Source organism: Elephantulus edwardii, unplaced genomic scaffold, assembly GCF_000299155.1.
Source record: "Elephantulus edwardii isolate Elephantulus edwardi_28Jun2011 unplaced genomic scaffold, EleEdw1.0 scaffold00013, whole genome shotgun sequence".
Taxonomy (NCBI): domain Eukaryota; kingdom Metazoa; phylum Chordata; class Mammalia; order Macroscelidea; family Macroscelididae; genus Elephantulus; species Elephantulus edwardii.
Window position 1 is genome coordinate 16,733,228 of NW_006399763.1, and position 12,830 is coordinate 16,746,057.

The 12,830-nt window shown below is 37.2% G+C and overlaps 1 protein-coding gene across 1 annotated transcript in view; it reads left to right on the top strand.

The window, feature by feature from the left end:
* Positions 1-11,709, top strand: part of COQ3 (coenzyme Q3 methyltransferase) — a 40,750-nt gene extending 29,041 nt beyond the window's left edge. The window contains exons 4-7 of the mRNA XM_006881238.1: positions 475-574; positions 2,729-2,971; positions 7,961-8,120; positions 11,489-11,709. Coding sequence (XP_006881300.1) covers positions 475-574; positions 2,729-2,971; positions 7,961-8,120; positions 11,489-11,709 — 724 coding nt within the window. The remainder of the gene's footprint in view (positions 1-474; positions 575-2,728; positions 2,972-7,960; positions 8,121-11,488) is intronic.
* The last annotated feature ends 1,121 nt before the right edge of the window (positions 11,710-12,830 follow it).

Consider the following 12,830-nt stretch of genomic DNA (forward strand, 5'->3'; position numbering starts at 1 on the left):
TGTTGAAATATGTCAATTGGTATGCCGTCAACTCCTGGAGCCTTGTTTCTTGCCAATTCCTTCAGAGCAATTTGAACTTCCTCTTTCATCACCATAGGCTCTTGCTCATATGTCATTTCATGAAATTTTTCTGTGTCATCCAATTCCTTCTGATACAGTGACTCTGTGTATTCCTTCCATCTTGTCTTGATACTTTCTGGATCATTTAATATACTGCCCAAAGTATCCTTAAGTATTGCCACCTCAGTCATAGTGATGATTTCAGTTGTAATTTAAATCTCCTGCTTTTTATTATTGAAAATGTTTTCTAAATTAAATATATCATTTAATACTGAAAATAAATTTATTTACTCAAATTTTAATAAGATAGCTCATTGTAAATGGCATTGATTTCCTTAAAAGTGAAACACTTTAAATACTTTTCATTAATAAAATTAATTCTTTGTCTTTATGTGTTTTGAATATTTTAAAAAGAGACAATCTTTTGAAAAGAATTGCTGATCACCAGCCAGGAAAACCTTTATCTGGGATGAAGATTCTTGATGTTGGCTGTGGTGGTGGTCTATTAACTGAAGTAAGAAATGAATACAACTTTCTATCATTTTTAACTAGGGAAAAAGTATTTACAAGAAGAGTGTTAAAGCTTCATAAGTCTTTTTTCAGCAAACAATATTCACTATAAAATTAAAAGAAAAAAGAATGAGAAATGTATATATGTTTTATTTGTTTACAAAAGCAATAAATACATATTTCCAACTTTTTAGTGTGATACAAGTGAAAGTTTACAAAGCAGGTTGGTTTTCCATTCAACAGTTCATACTCATTAGTTCTGTGGCGTTGATTAGAATCTTCACAAATACATAGGTTTGTTTTTAAAACCATCTATTTTTTAAATCTAAATATTCTGAAAAGTATAGTGACTTTAAAATTTATTTTTTAACAAAAATATGACATGTAATTCTAATAATAAAGTTTGAATAACAGGGTTTAGGAGTTTTGTAATTTTTTTCTATCCCAAGAGGTTAGGCAATTTAAATGCAGCAATAGGTTGTCATTTTTTACTTGTTTCAGTAGCAAAACCTGACAAAGTTTTGTCTCCTTGTTGGGCTCTTCCCTGCTTAGATGATTCTGAGTACTTAAGAATAGTCCTTTTTCCTACAAAGAGAATTTACTTCAAAAAACCCCTCACACTCAATACCGTAGATTTGGAAATGACTCATCTCTGACCCTCCACAAATTTTCAGAAGCTGTAAATTACAAAGGAGGAGATTGCCCATGTTTCTCCTGTAGAGCAACTAGTGGATTTTAACTTATCTGTCTTTGTGTTGGCAGTGCAGCACCTTACCCACAAGGCCTCCAGAACTCATTGGTTCAAGAATATTTGATTAGCATATAGTTATATGTCTTTGTGTTGGCAGTGCAACACCTTACCCACAAGGCCTCCAGAACTCATTGGTTCAAGAATATTTGATTAGCATATAGTTATATGTCTTATAGCTCTATGTTGTATTGTTTTATCTCAATACAATGTCTTTTATTTGAGTACTGCATTATAATTTAATCTTTGTAAGATATTTTAGGCAATAGTATGGAATGCAGATGCAAGTTGAAATTCAGTGGAATGTGGTATTATCAAGGCCCACAGCCCAGCAGAGTTGACCATGTTGTTAAGAGGCCTTTGGTGCACACTTACAGTCTCATTTGCATAGGCAGCATGCTCTTCAGTTGGCAGTGAACTATGCAAATGTAGGAAAATTCAGAATATTTGAAAATGCACTCCTCAGAATCAATAATATATGGTGCATCGTTCCTAAAAACACAAGTCCAGATCTGCTGGACTGATAGACTAGAGAAACTCCCCAGATGATCACCCTAAAATACCCTTAGAATTTGGAATTGAAGCTATATGTGCAGGCTGCTTTTCATCCTAACAATTGACTGGTTTATAAAAGAACCAGTGTCACCTGTGAGTATTGTGCTTCCTGAAACAAATAATAACATATTAACCAAACAGTTTACTTCAAAGCAAACAGAATGGAAATAATGATAATGCTGACACATTGTAACCAATGGCATGGAGCAATTTGTGTAAAAACTGGCAAAGCAGAACCAGATTTGCTGTGTAAATTTTCATCTAAAGCACAATAAAATATGATTTTTTAAAATGTGGTTTATAAAAGTGTAAATAAATAATAAATATTATACTCTTCTGTAATTTGTTCAGTGTATTATTTCCAAATCTGTGGCTCTTATCATTACAATTTGTACATTTAGCTTATTGACACTTCTTCATGTAGTGTGAATAACAGGCAAGTTTTTATCAGAATGAAGACTGTAGTAAAAGCTTTGTACATGACATGAGTAGTGACAGAATATAAATTGAAAGAATTAGCTGTGAAGAATCATATCTGGTCAGTCACAGCAAAAAAGAAAACTTGAGAAAAACTTATCTTTTAGAAAATTTTCTTTGTTCCCAAGTGGTTCTTGATAAGTTTGTTTTAATTGTTGTTGTTCTCACTTTTAAGCTTTTTAAAAAATGGGAAATTTCAAACATATACAAACTTAAGAATAATACAAACTAAAGAACAGTAAATGAACTCCATGTACCCATGAATTTTCTCTATTGTTTTTCTCATGGATAATCTTGTTTTACTTGTGATGTACTTTTTGTTGCTAATATGTATTCTGGTGTTTTTTTCCTGATGGTAACAGTTTTTTATTCCATTAGCCTCTAGGACGACTTGGGGCTTCAGTTGTTGGAATTGATCCTGTGGATGAAAACATTAAAACAGCACAGCATCATAAGTCATTTGATCCAGTCCTGGATAAGAGGATCAAGTACAAAGCATGCTCTCTGGAAGAAATTGTGGAAGAAACAGTTGAAACATTTGATGCCATTGTAGCTTCTGAGGTTATAGAACATGTGATTGATCTAGAAACATTTATACAGTGCTGCTGTCAAGTGTTAAAAGTAAGACTTGTGGAGTTTCCTTTTTGTGTGTATAGTTCAGCAAAATATAGAGAAGGAGGAACTGGAAAGCCAGTACCAGGAGAGAACATCTCTACTGAGAGTCCTCTGTCCCCAGGCATAATATTTCAGTACCATTATACTCTTTTGCAATGCCAGGGTTCTTCAGTTGGAATCTTGATTCCCAGAAAGATTAGAGAATGTTTGTGCTTAAAAAAAATTAAGAATTATACATTTATAGCAGTGTTTTTCCACTGATAAGTAGAAATTAAAATCAAACCGATTCTGAAGGGTCTTGGTGACCCTTCATTGGGCTTTTTGATAGGAAAAGACTGCCTCACCTTTTGCCCAATTGGCTGGTGGATTCCAGTTGGCAGGCTTTTCTGTTAACAGCCCAATAGGTAAGACAATATGCCAGTGAGGATTAAACAGTGAATTAATAGACATGGAATGAAAATTACTAAGAAATTTATTAGGATTAATGCTTAAAATTCGAAATAAAATAATTGCTAACATATATTTACTTAAAGTAACCCCAAATATGACATACATAACAACTTTCAGCTTAGAGAGCACTTCACACATACGATCTCACTTATTTTTACCTACAACTGTATATGGAAGGTAAGGCAGGCATTCTTGTCACCTTTTGCCAAGAGGACTCAGGATTTGAAAGATGTCATAGGTCACTAGGACAGTAAGTAATATTTAAGGCTAGATCATTTGGTTCCAAACCTGACTTTTCTAATATTCTACTTTCACAATTAGCAGATTTAATTCTCTGGGTGTGGTTCCAAATTTCTCTTTATTCTTAACAATTTTAGATACATTGAAGAGATGCAAAGATGGTAGATACAAAGTTTCCCCATATACTCTTCTTTCTGTTTCCCCTTATGTTATCTTACATAACCAGAAAAGTGACTAGGGTGGAGCAAACTAGGTAGATGCCTAGAGCACAAAAATTAAGGAGGCAGACCTCTAAGGTGCTGATCCTGCACTTGCATGGCTCTGAGAGAGAGTGCCTCAAATTTTGTACCTAGGTACTTATTTCACTTGCCTCATCCTAATCCCAGACTCTTACCTAACTAACCACAGTACATTTCTCAAAACTAAGAAATTAATGTTGGTTCTCTTTCTCTCTGTCTCTTTTTCATTGCCCTCAAGTGAGAACCAACTCATAGCTGACCCCTCCAGTATGTTTTCAGAAACAGTACGTTACACGAGAGGAGGTTGTTCATCTTCCTCCTTGGAGCAGCTGGTAGATAGATTCAAACCGTCTGTCTTTGAGTTAGCAGCTCAACTCCTTATCCACGAGGCTATCAAAACTCCCTAATGTTGGCTACATGTTGTTAATTACAATTTCACTCATTGTTTTCTTAAAAAAGATGTATTATAGGGTATTATGGTTATCACAAGAGTCCACAATTAAGGTTGCATAGTGGAATGTACTTGGGGCGGTGGGAGGGGTGCGGGGGGATTGTGTACCAAGGAAGGGAGTGTTTCTTTTACTTTTGAAAGAGAGGAGCAAACTGGGGTGGGGGTGAGGGCTGGGCAGGGAGAGAAGTGCAGCAATGAATGAATGGAAATCCAAAATCTCTGTAAATGCTCATTAAAATTATTTAAAAAAAATATTTTGTAGACCACAAGTTAGATACCAAAAAGTGGATTTTAATGAACTGTTTCAGAATATTAGTGTTTAGCTCTGATGACTTTGTGGTAGGAAGTTAAGCTTCCAACCTCAAGGCAAGTGGATGGAAGCTACCAGCTGTTCAGAGGAAGAAAGATGGGCAGTAGCTTCCTGTGTAATTTACAGCCTCTGAAAAGGCACTGGAGGGTTCAGCTGTGAGTTCCAACTAGACAATACAAAACAACATAGAGAAAATTCACAATATGTGATGCTATAATGTGTAATACCTCCATGTTTATTGAGGGGACAGACCAAAATTTTAGGACATCTTCCTGTTTCTTTTCTTTTTGGTTCAGCATGGTATTTGAGATATATTCCTTCTATATCTCATCATTTCTCTCATGTTCTCTCCAACACCACACACCTAAATATGCACATCTATATCTGTGTAGGAAAAGGAGCTCTGGGGGCCTAGTGGCAAGAAGCTGAAGAGAATGAAACCAAATCCACGGGAACCAAAATATGACTGTGAGTTCATCCCACCTGAATTTCAGAACCATCTCAGGAACAGGTTTGAGGCCTTGAACACTAATGAGCGAAGACCTGGTGAGTTGTGGGAGGATGTCAAATGTATCATCCAGGAAGAGTGCAAATGGTCATTACAAAGACAGAAGAGAGAAAAAAGACCAAAATGATGTCAGAAGAGACTCTGAAGATTGCACTGGAACGCGGATAAGCAAAAGCACAAAGAAGAATTCAAGATACTAAAGAGCTGAACAGAAGATTCCAAAGGGCAGCACAGGAGGACAAAGCAAAATATTACAATGAAATGTGCAAGGAACTGTAGTCGGAAAATCAAAAGGGCTGAACTCGTTCAGCATTTCTTAAGCTCAAGGAACTGAAGAACAAATTCAAACCTCGAGTTGCTATAATCAAAGATGCTTTAGAAAACAAACAAACAAATAAATAAATAAATAAATAAAGATGCTTTAGGAAGAATATTAAATGATCCAGGAAGTATTAAAAGAAGATGAAAAGAATATACTGAGTCACTGTATCAAAAGGAATTGGCAGGCACAGAAGAATGTAATGAAATAACATATGAACAAGAGCCTATAGTGACGAAGAAGTTCAAGCTGCTTTGAAGAAAATAGCAAAAAATAAGGCCCCAGGAATAGATGGCATACCAATTGACGTATTTCAGCTAACAGCTGCTGCCCTGGATGTGCTCACCAAGTTGTGCCAAGAAATCTGGAGAACACCACTTGGCCATTTGACTGGAAGAAATCTTTATTTGTTCTCATTCCAAAGAAGGGTGACCCAACAGAGTGTGGAAACTATAGAACAATATCATTGATTTCACATGCAAGCCAGATTCTATTGAAAATTATACAAAAACGACTGGAACAGCACATCAGCAGAGAACTGCCAGAAGGCTGCTGGGTTTAGAAAGGATCGTGGTACTAGGGATATTGTAGCTGATGTTAGATGGATCTTAGCTGAAAGCAGGGAATACCAGAAGAATGTCTATCTGTGTTTCATTGACTATGCAAAGGCATTTGACTGTGTGGATCATAACAAACTGTGGCTGACTCAGAAGAATGGGAAGAAATTCCAGAACACTTGATTGTGCTAATGCAAAACCTATACTTGGACCAAGAGGCAGTTGTCAGAACAGAGCAAGGAAACACTGCATGGTTCAAAATTGGGAAAGGCGGGTGTACGTCAGGGGTGTGTCCTATCTCCATATCTTTTCAACCTATATGCAGAACAGATTATCTGAGAGGCTGCCTCTATGAGGAGAAGTGTGGCATCAGGATTGGTGGAAGACCTATTAACAATCTGCATTATGCAGATGACATAACCCTGCTTGCTGAAACTGAGGAGGACCTGAAGTGCTTGCTGGAGAGGGTCAAGGACTGCAGCCTTCAGTATGGACTGTGGCTCAATGTCAAGAAGACAAAGATTCTCACCACTGGACTAATTGGCAGCATCAGAATGGATGGTGAAGAGATTGAGATTGTTAACAACTTTAGTCTGCTTGGCTCCATGGTCCATACTCATGGCACCAGTAGCCAGGAAATAAAAAAACATATTACGATGGGAAAGTCTGCTGTTAGGGACCTCTCCAGGGTACTTAAGAGCAATGGTGTCATTCTGGAGACTAAGGTGAGTTTGATACAGGCTATGGTCTTTGCAATCACATGTTATGCATCAGAGAGTTGGACAATGACTAGGGAGGATAGAAGGAGAATTGATACCTTTGAGCCTTTGTGGTACTGGAGAAGAGTATTGAATGTACCATGGACTGCCAAGAAAACAAACAGATTCATCCTAAAGAGGGTTAAACCAGGCTACTCCTTGAAGGCAAAAATTCTGGGGCTTCGTCTGACATACTTTGGACATGTTGTAAGGAGGGACAGATCCTTGGAGAGGGACATCATGCTTGGTAGGGTGGAGGGACGGCACAAGAGGGGAAGACCCTCTGTGAGGTGGATTGATTCAGTGACTGGGGTAATCGGGATGGGTGTGTCAGAGACAGTGTGATTGGCACAGAATAGAGCTGGGTTTAGGGCTGTTGTACATAGGGTCACTATGGGTCATAAGCGACTCGATGGCACATAACAACAACAACATATCTGTGTAAATAGTAATATTAATCTTTTGGAGATGTTTTTGGCATTTTATCCACACTGGGTTAATAGAATGTGTAGAAGAGAGAGGAGACATTCATGCCCTTGCATGAGTACAAGTAAATACAAGAAATATCTTGAATATAGTAATTTAAAAATTGGAGAAGTAAACTGTCCCATAAATGCATAAGTAGATGTCTTCATGTTCTTTATACTAATGGAATCAAAATGACAACAAAAACACCTTTTGAAACTTAATTATGAATTTGCTGGTTTTGGAACACTTTTTGGTAATACTGCCAAGGACAGGATGTGCTGCTTTGTGCCACCACAGTTCCTCGGCATTCCTCTTGAGTTCTGTGTACTCACAGAGAGCACAGGGTTGACTTAGGGGCAAGCATAAATGTACACACTCCACAGAGAAGAGCAGCCTGCCCTCATTTCTAGATTTCATTTTAATATATTTGACAGATGAATGTATTTATAATGCAAGTGTAAACCAAAATATTGTTTAATTTTAAGCATTATAAGAACTGTTACATAGAGTGTATCTGTAGAAGAGTGCCTTTAAATAAATTTTCCAAGGTAGAAGGATAGCATTTTGTTAAATTATATTTTGATCATACTTAAATATTTAGCAACACTATAGAATGTCATTTGGAAGAAAGGCAGAGAAGGAGGAAGTTAAGCCTTTACCTAACATATACTCCTTATCTTTCAAATTTGACTTAGCCTGGTGGTTCTTTATTCATTACTACAATCAACAAAACGCAGCTGTCTTATGTTTTGGGAATTGTTTTTGTGGAGCAAATTGCGGGCCTTGTACCAAAAGGCACTCATACGTGGGAGAAGTTTGTTTCACCTGAAAAACTAGAGAGCCTTCTTGAATCAAGTAAGTATTCATTTTTTTCCACCACCTATAAAGCCTGACTGAACTTTTAGGGAGCTTTAGTAGTCTAGTCTTTAGGGGTTTGGGCTGATAACTTAAAGGTAGAGGAGCCTGTCTGGTGGTTTGAATCCACCAGCAGCTCCAAGGGAGAAAGATAGACATTGCCTCCTGTGCAATTCACAGCCTCAGAAACCCGGTGGAGGGTCAGCTATGAGTTGATTCTGACTCAATGGTACCAATAAGTTGAGTGTACAAGGAGCAGCCGTAATATGAGGATGGCCAATCTGACCTCTACTCCTTCAAAAAGGGAAGCTGTCTCCACTGGTAGTGTCCATAGCAGCAAACAGATAACTGCTTGATCAGAAACAGTACCCCACTATGTTCCTACACCTCTTTCTATCAGTCATTTGGGTCCAGTATTCATTGTTGACTCACAGACTTTCCTCAGTTATAGTACTGAGCATGTGCTTTATTAAGGAAGTATGTTTGAGACTGGAGGAGTCAAAGAATATCACCCAATGAGAGTCAAGGTTTTAGTCCAGCAGTCTTTAGCCAGATTGACTGCAAAACATAATTTCTCAGTTAGTAAAAGAGCCAGTTCAGTTCAGTAGCACAAATCCAAATCACTCAGCAAGGTTTGCCTCAGCAGTTACAAGTCAGCTTCTCCTTTAATCATCTGACAAGCACAGCAAAACTTTTAACTGTGGCCTTTATCTCAGGGCTCCTCTGATTACACTTTACCACAGTTTTTCTACAGTAATTCTACAGTCTCTCCACCACTATCACCAGGATCTCGCCAACTGCTCTGGTTTCACTGTCACCAGGGCCAGTATCCCTCAAGTCTTGCTGCTTAGCATGGGAAGCAATCTCTTCCTTTTCCTTTTCCCACAGCTGTTGATGATTTGCCAGACCATGGTTCTGTAGTTAAGGTGTTTGGAGACCAGAGAGGGTAAGATACTGGTCAGAAAAGCCTACATTTACACTAACATCTCAGTGAGTGAGCAGAACTTTTCAAGGATCTATAATTATTAGTCACACAACCTAGCACTTAATGAAATAAACCACTACCTTTTGAAAAAGCAAGATAGATTGTATAACTTTACTTGCAAGTAAAATACTTACAGAATTTAAAAATTCTTTAAATATGCATTGTGTTGGTTGTTTTATGCCATCAGGTTAGAACTGACTCATAGCTGACCCTCCAGCGGATTTTCGTTAATCCCAAGGGAAATAACCCACCCTTCTCATGAAGCAGCTGGTAGATTCAAGCCATGCACCTTTGGGATTGTAGCACAGCTTTTTACCACTATACCACCAGAGCTCCCTTAAATACACATAGTTGAAAAAATTGAATAAAGGCTAAGCACACTATATGAGATTATAAAAGGGAAGAAAGTACTAGAGGTGGTAGATCTGTGAAACATGCTGTATTTCAGCCAAAAGATGTTAGTGAGGACAGAAGAAACATTTGCAGGTCTATCTGAATAATGAACATATGAAAATTCCCAGTATTTTCAGATTACATTCTGATGATTCTCTCAAAACTGTGAGACCATTTCTTTTTGGATATTTGGTTTCATATCTTCACCTAGTTATACATTCTTTACTGCCAGGTTTAAATACTACATAACACTTCTCTTGCACATGTTGCACATATGATCAAACAAATAATAGATGATCAGTGAATACTTTTTTTTTGTGAATGCTGATTAATCTTCACTTAAGGATGAGATACAAAATGTCTTTTACCTAAACAGCTTATCTTTATGTACCATTTTCCCTGATTTCTTCACACTCATACATTTTTAATTTCCTTATCACTTTTTAAAAATGATACCATATTTTCACTGAAAGCTTAAGGAGCAAATCAGGTTCTCATTTGGTTATGTATATATAAGTCTTCATTGACATTATTCACATTTTTCACAGTGTCATAATTTTCTTTAATTGCAGTCTGGTGGTTTAATTTCCAGTAAGCGGTTCCCAGGTTAGGAATGAGATCTTGACCTTCAAGAAGACTGAATTCACTGCACTGCAATCTCAGAGGTGCGCAGTTCAAATCCACCAGATGCTCTGCTGAAGAAGGAGGAACGATCGCCTCCTGTACCAGTCAGATCCAATTTGATGGTACACACATAAAAAGAATAAATTAAAAAATAAAAATTTAAAAAAAAAGAATTTGAAAAGAAGACTGAATTCTTACCCAAATAAGGTTCTTATCTAACATGGAACTGCCATGTTATTTGCTTGGCCCTAAGTTCCATCAGTAAGAGAGAAGGGTCATCTAATACTTAATACTTACCTTGAGGCGTTTATGACCTGTTTGAGGAGATGAAATAAAAAGGAGCCCTGGTGGTACAATGTTAGGGCTCTGAGCTGCTAACCCAAATATTGATGATTCAAACCCATCAGTGCTCTGCAAAAGAAAGATAAGGCAGTCTGCTTCTGTAAAGATAGTTAGCTTTAGATACCACAAGAGCAAATATACTCTGAAATGAGTTGAAATCTATTTTATGAAGTGTGTGTATGTGTGTGACAGGTGGGGGGGAGAGGTCTGGTGGTGTAATCTATAGGGAGTTGTATGGCTAATCCAAAGGTAGAGTCTCAGGTGATTCAAATTCACCAGCTATTCCACAGGAGAAAGATGAGCATTCTCCTCTGTGATTTACAGCATCCCAAAAAACAGTTGGAGGGTCTGCTATGAGTTGCCAGCTATGAGTTTTGAGTTATATATATACTCCTAGATCACACAGCACTTTGTACATAATATTTTGATTTTTTAAATTGCATTTATTATGAAGTAGTGACTGGTTCAACTGTTTCAAAGTATGAACATATTATATTACGTAGTTAAGAGAACTCTGAGAAAAAAAAAAGAGAACTCTGGGGATGTAGTCAGTCTCCTTGCCTCTCTGCAGGGAAAAAAAAAGACAGTCTCCTGCCATTGCAGCTTAAAGCTTTTGGAACGTCAGAGATCCGACAGAGCCTGAATCAACTCAAAGGCAGTGAATTTAAGGTCTTTTCTTGGTTTACCTCTTTTGTTACTACTAGTAGAGACCAATTTAAATCGCTGTTCTCAGTGTTTTACGATCCCAAATGGAACTTTGTGAACTATATTATGCCTATTACTCCAATTCCATGAAGCAGTTAGACGGAGTTGTCTAATAAGGTCCTAACCCTTTAAACATAGAAAACCGATCTTGTGCAGTATTTGTTTATGTCTGAGAACGATCTATAACTGTGTCTTCTATGAGTGTGTGTGTGTGTGTGTGTGTGTGTGTGTGTGTAGACAGTCATCAGAGCTCACTTGAAACTCTTCACTATTCATTAAATGTTAAATTAATATTTCTGAAATATATTTTTTTTTCCAGATGGTTTGTCAGTTCAAACTGTGGCAGGAATGTTCTACAACCCTTTCTCAGGCTATTGGCATTGGAGTGAAAATACCAGCATTAACTATGCAGCTCATGCTGTAAAATCCAAGGTGCAGGAATCTCCAGTGCCACCAGAGTTTGTTCATGATGGGGAGACAGAAGTGCTCCAAGCTGATGTCTCCATCAACCCCCATAGCCATAACGAGCTGAAGAAATAAACCTTTTTTTGAGAATAATAGTAACATGTAGAATCATAATGTTTGCAAATAGAAAAAAAATATATAAATGTTCTTTTGATTGAGAATCATGAAGTAAAGGTCAGTAAAAAAGGCTAAAACTTTTAAATGTCTTTGTGGTTTATATCTAACAGCTCATTTCAAAGAGTTATTGGAAACTTTACAAATCAAAGTTTTGCCAAAGGTAGTGTATGATCTTGAAGCTTATGTTCCCAGTCTTTGCTATAAAAATAGAGTATGTGTATCTTATTTCACTCTATGGATTATAGCCTTTTTAAAAAAAATAATAATTTATCTTTGAGTTGATCTTGACTAATAACAACCCTGTGGGACAGAGTAGTATGCCCCATAGGATTCCTAAGGTTGTAAATCTTTACAGAAGCAGAGAGGCCTGGTGGATTTAAACCACTGACTTTTGGTTAGCTGCTGAATACCTAACCACTGCAACAACAGGACTCCTTTTGGCCATGCATGTGCATATAGAGAGACTAGTTTAATTTAAAGGTATCATTATTATCTAAGAGAGCTCTGGTGGCGTAGTCCATAGGGAGTTGCACTCTAATCCAAGGTGGCATATCTCTGGTGGTTTGAATCTGTCAGTGGCTCCACAGGAGAAATATGAGCAATCTCTCCGGTGTAGTTTGCAGCCTCTCAAAAATCTGCTGGAAATTGTTAGGTCACAAAGCAGGTGTTAACAAATCAAAATCATTGAAATACTACAAAATATTTTCTCAGATCACGATGTTATAGAATTAGAAATTAACAACTGGAAGATCAAGGAAAATGAATCAGGCACATGGAAACTAAATACCCTTCTTGAACACTATTGAGTAATAGAAGAAATGGCACAAATAAAAATGAAAACATAACATACCACCATCTATAGGACCTTTTCTCATTACTCCTATTCAATATTGTATTGGAAGTCCTGTTGTTATTATTGTTAGATTCTGTCAAGTTGAGTACGACTCATAATGACCCTATGAACAAAAGATGTGAACCTTGCTGTATCCTGCACCATCCTCACACTTCCTGACACACAAGAGCCCTTCACAATAGTCACCATGTCAATCCACTTTGTAAAGGGTCCTAGCCAGAGTTAT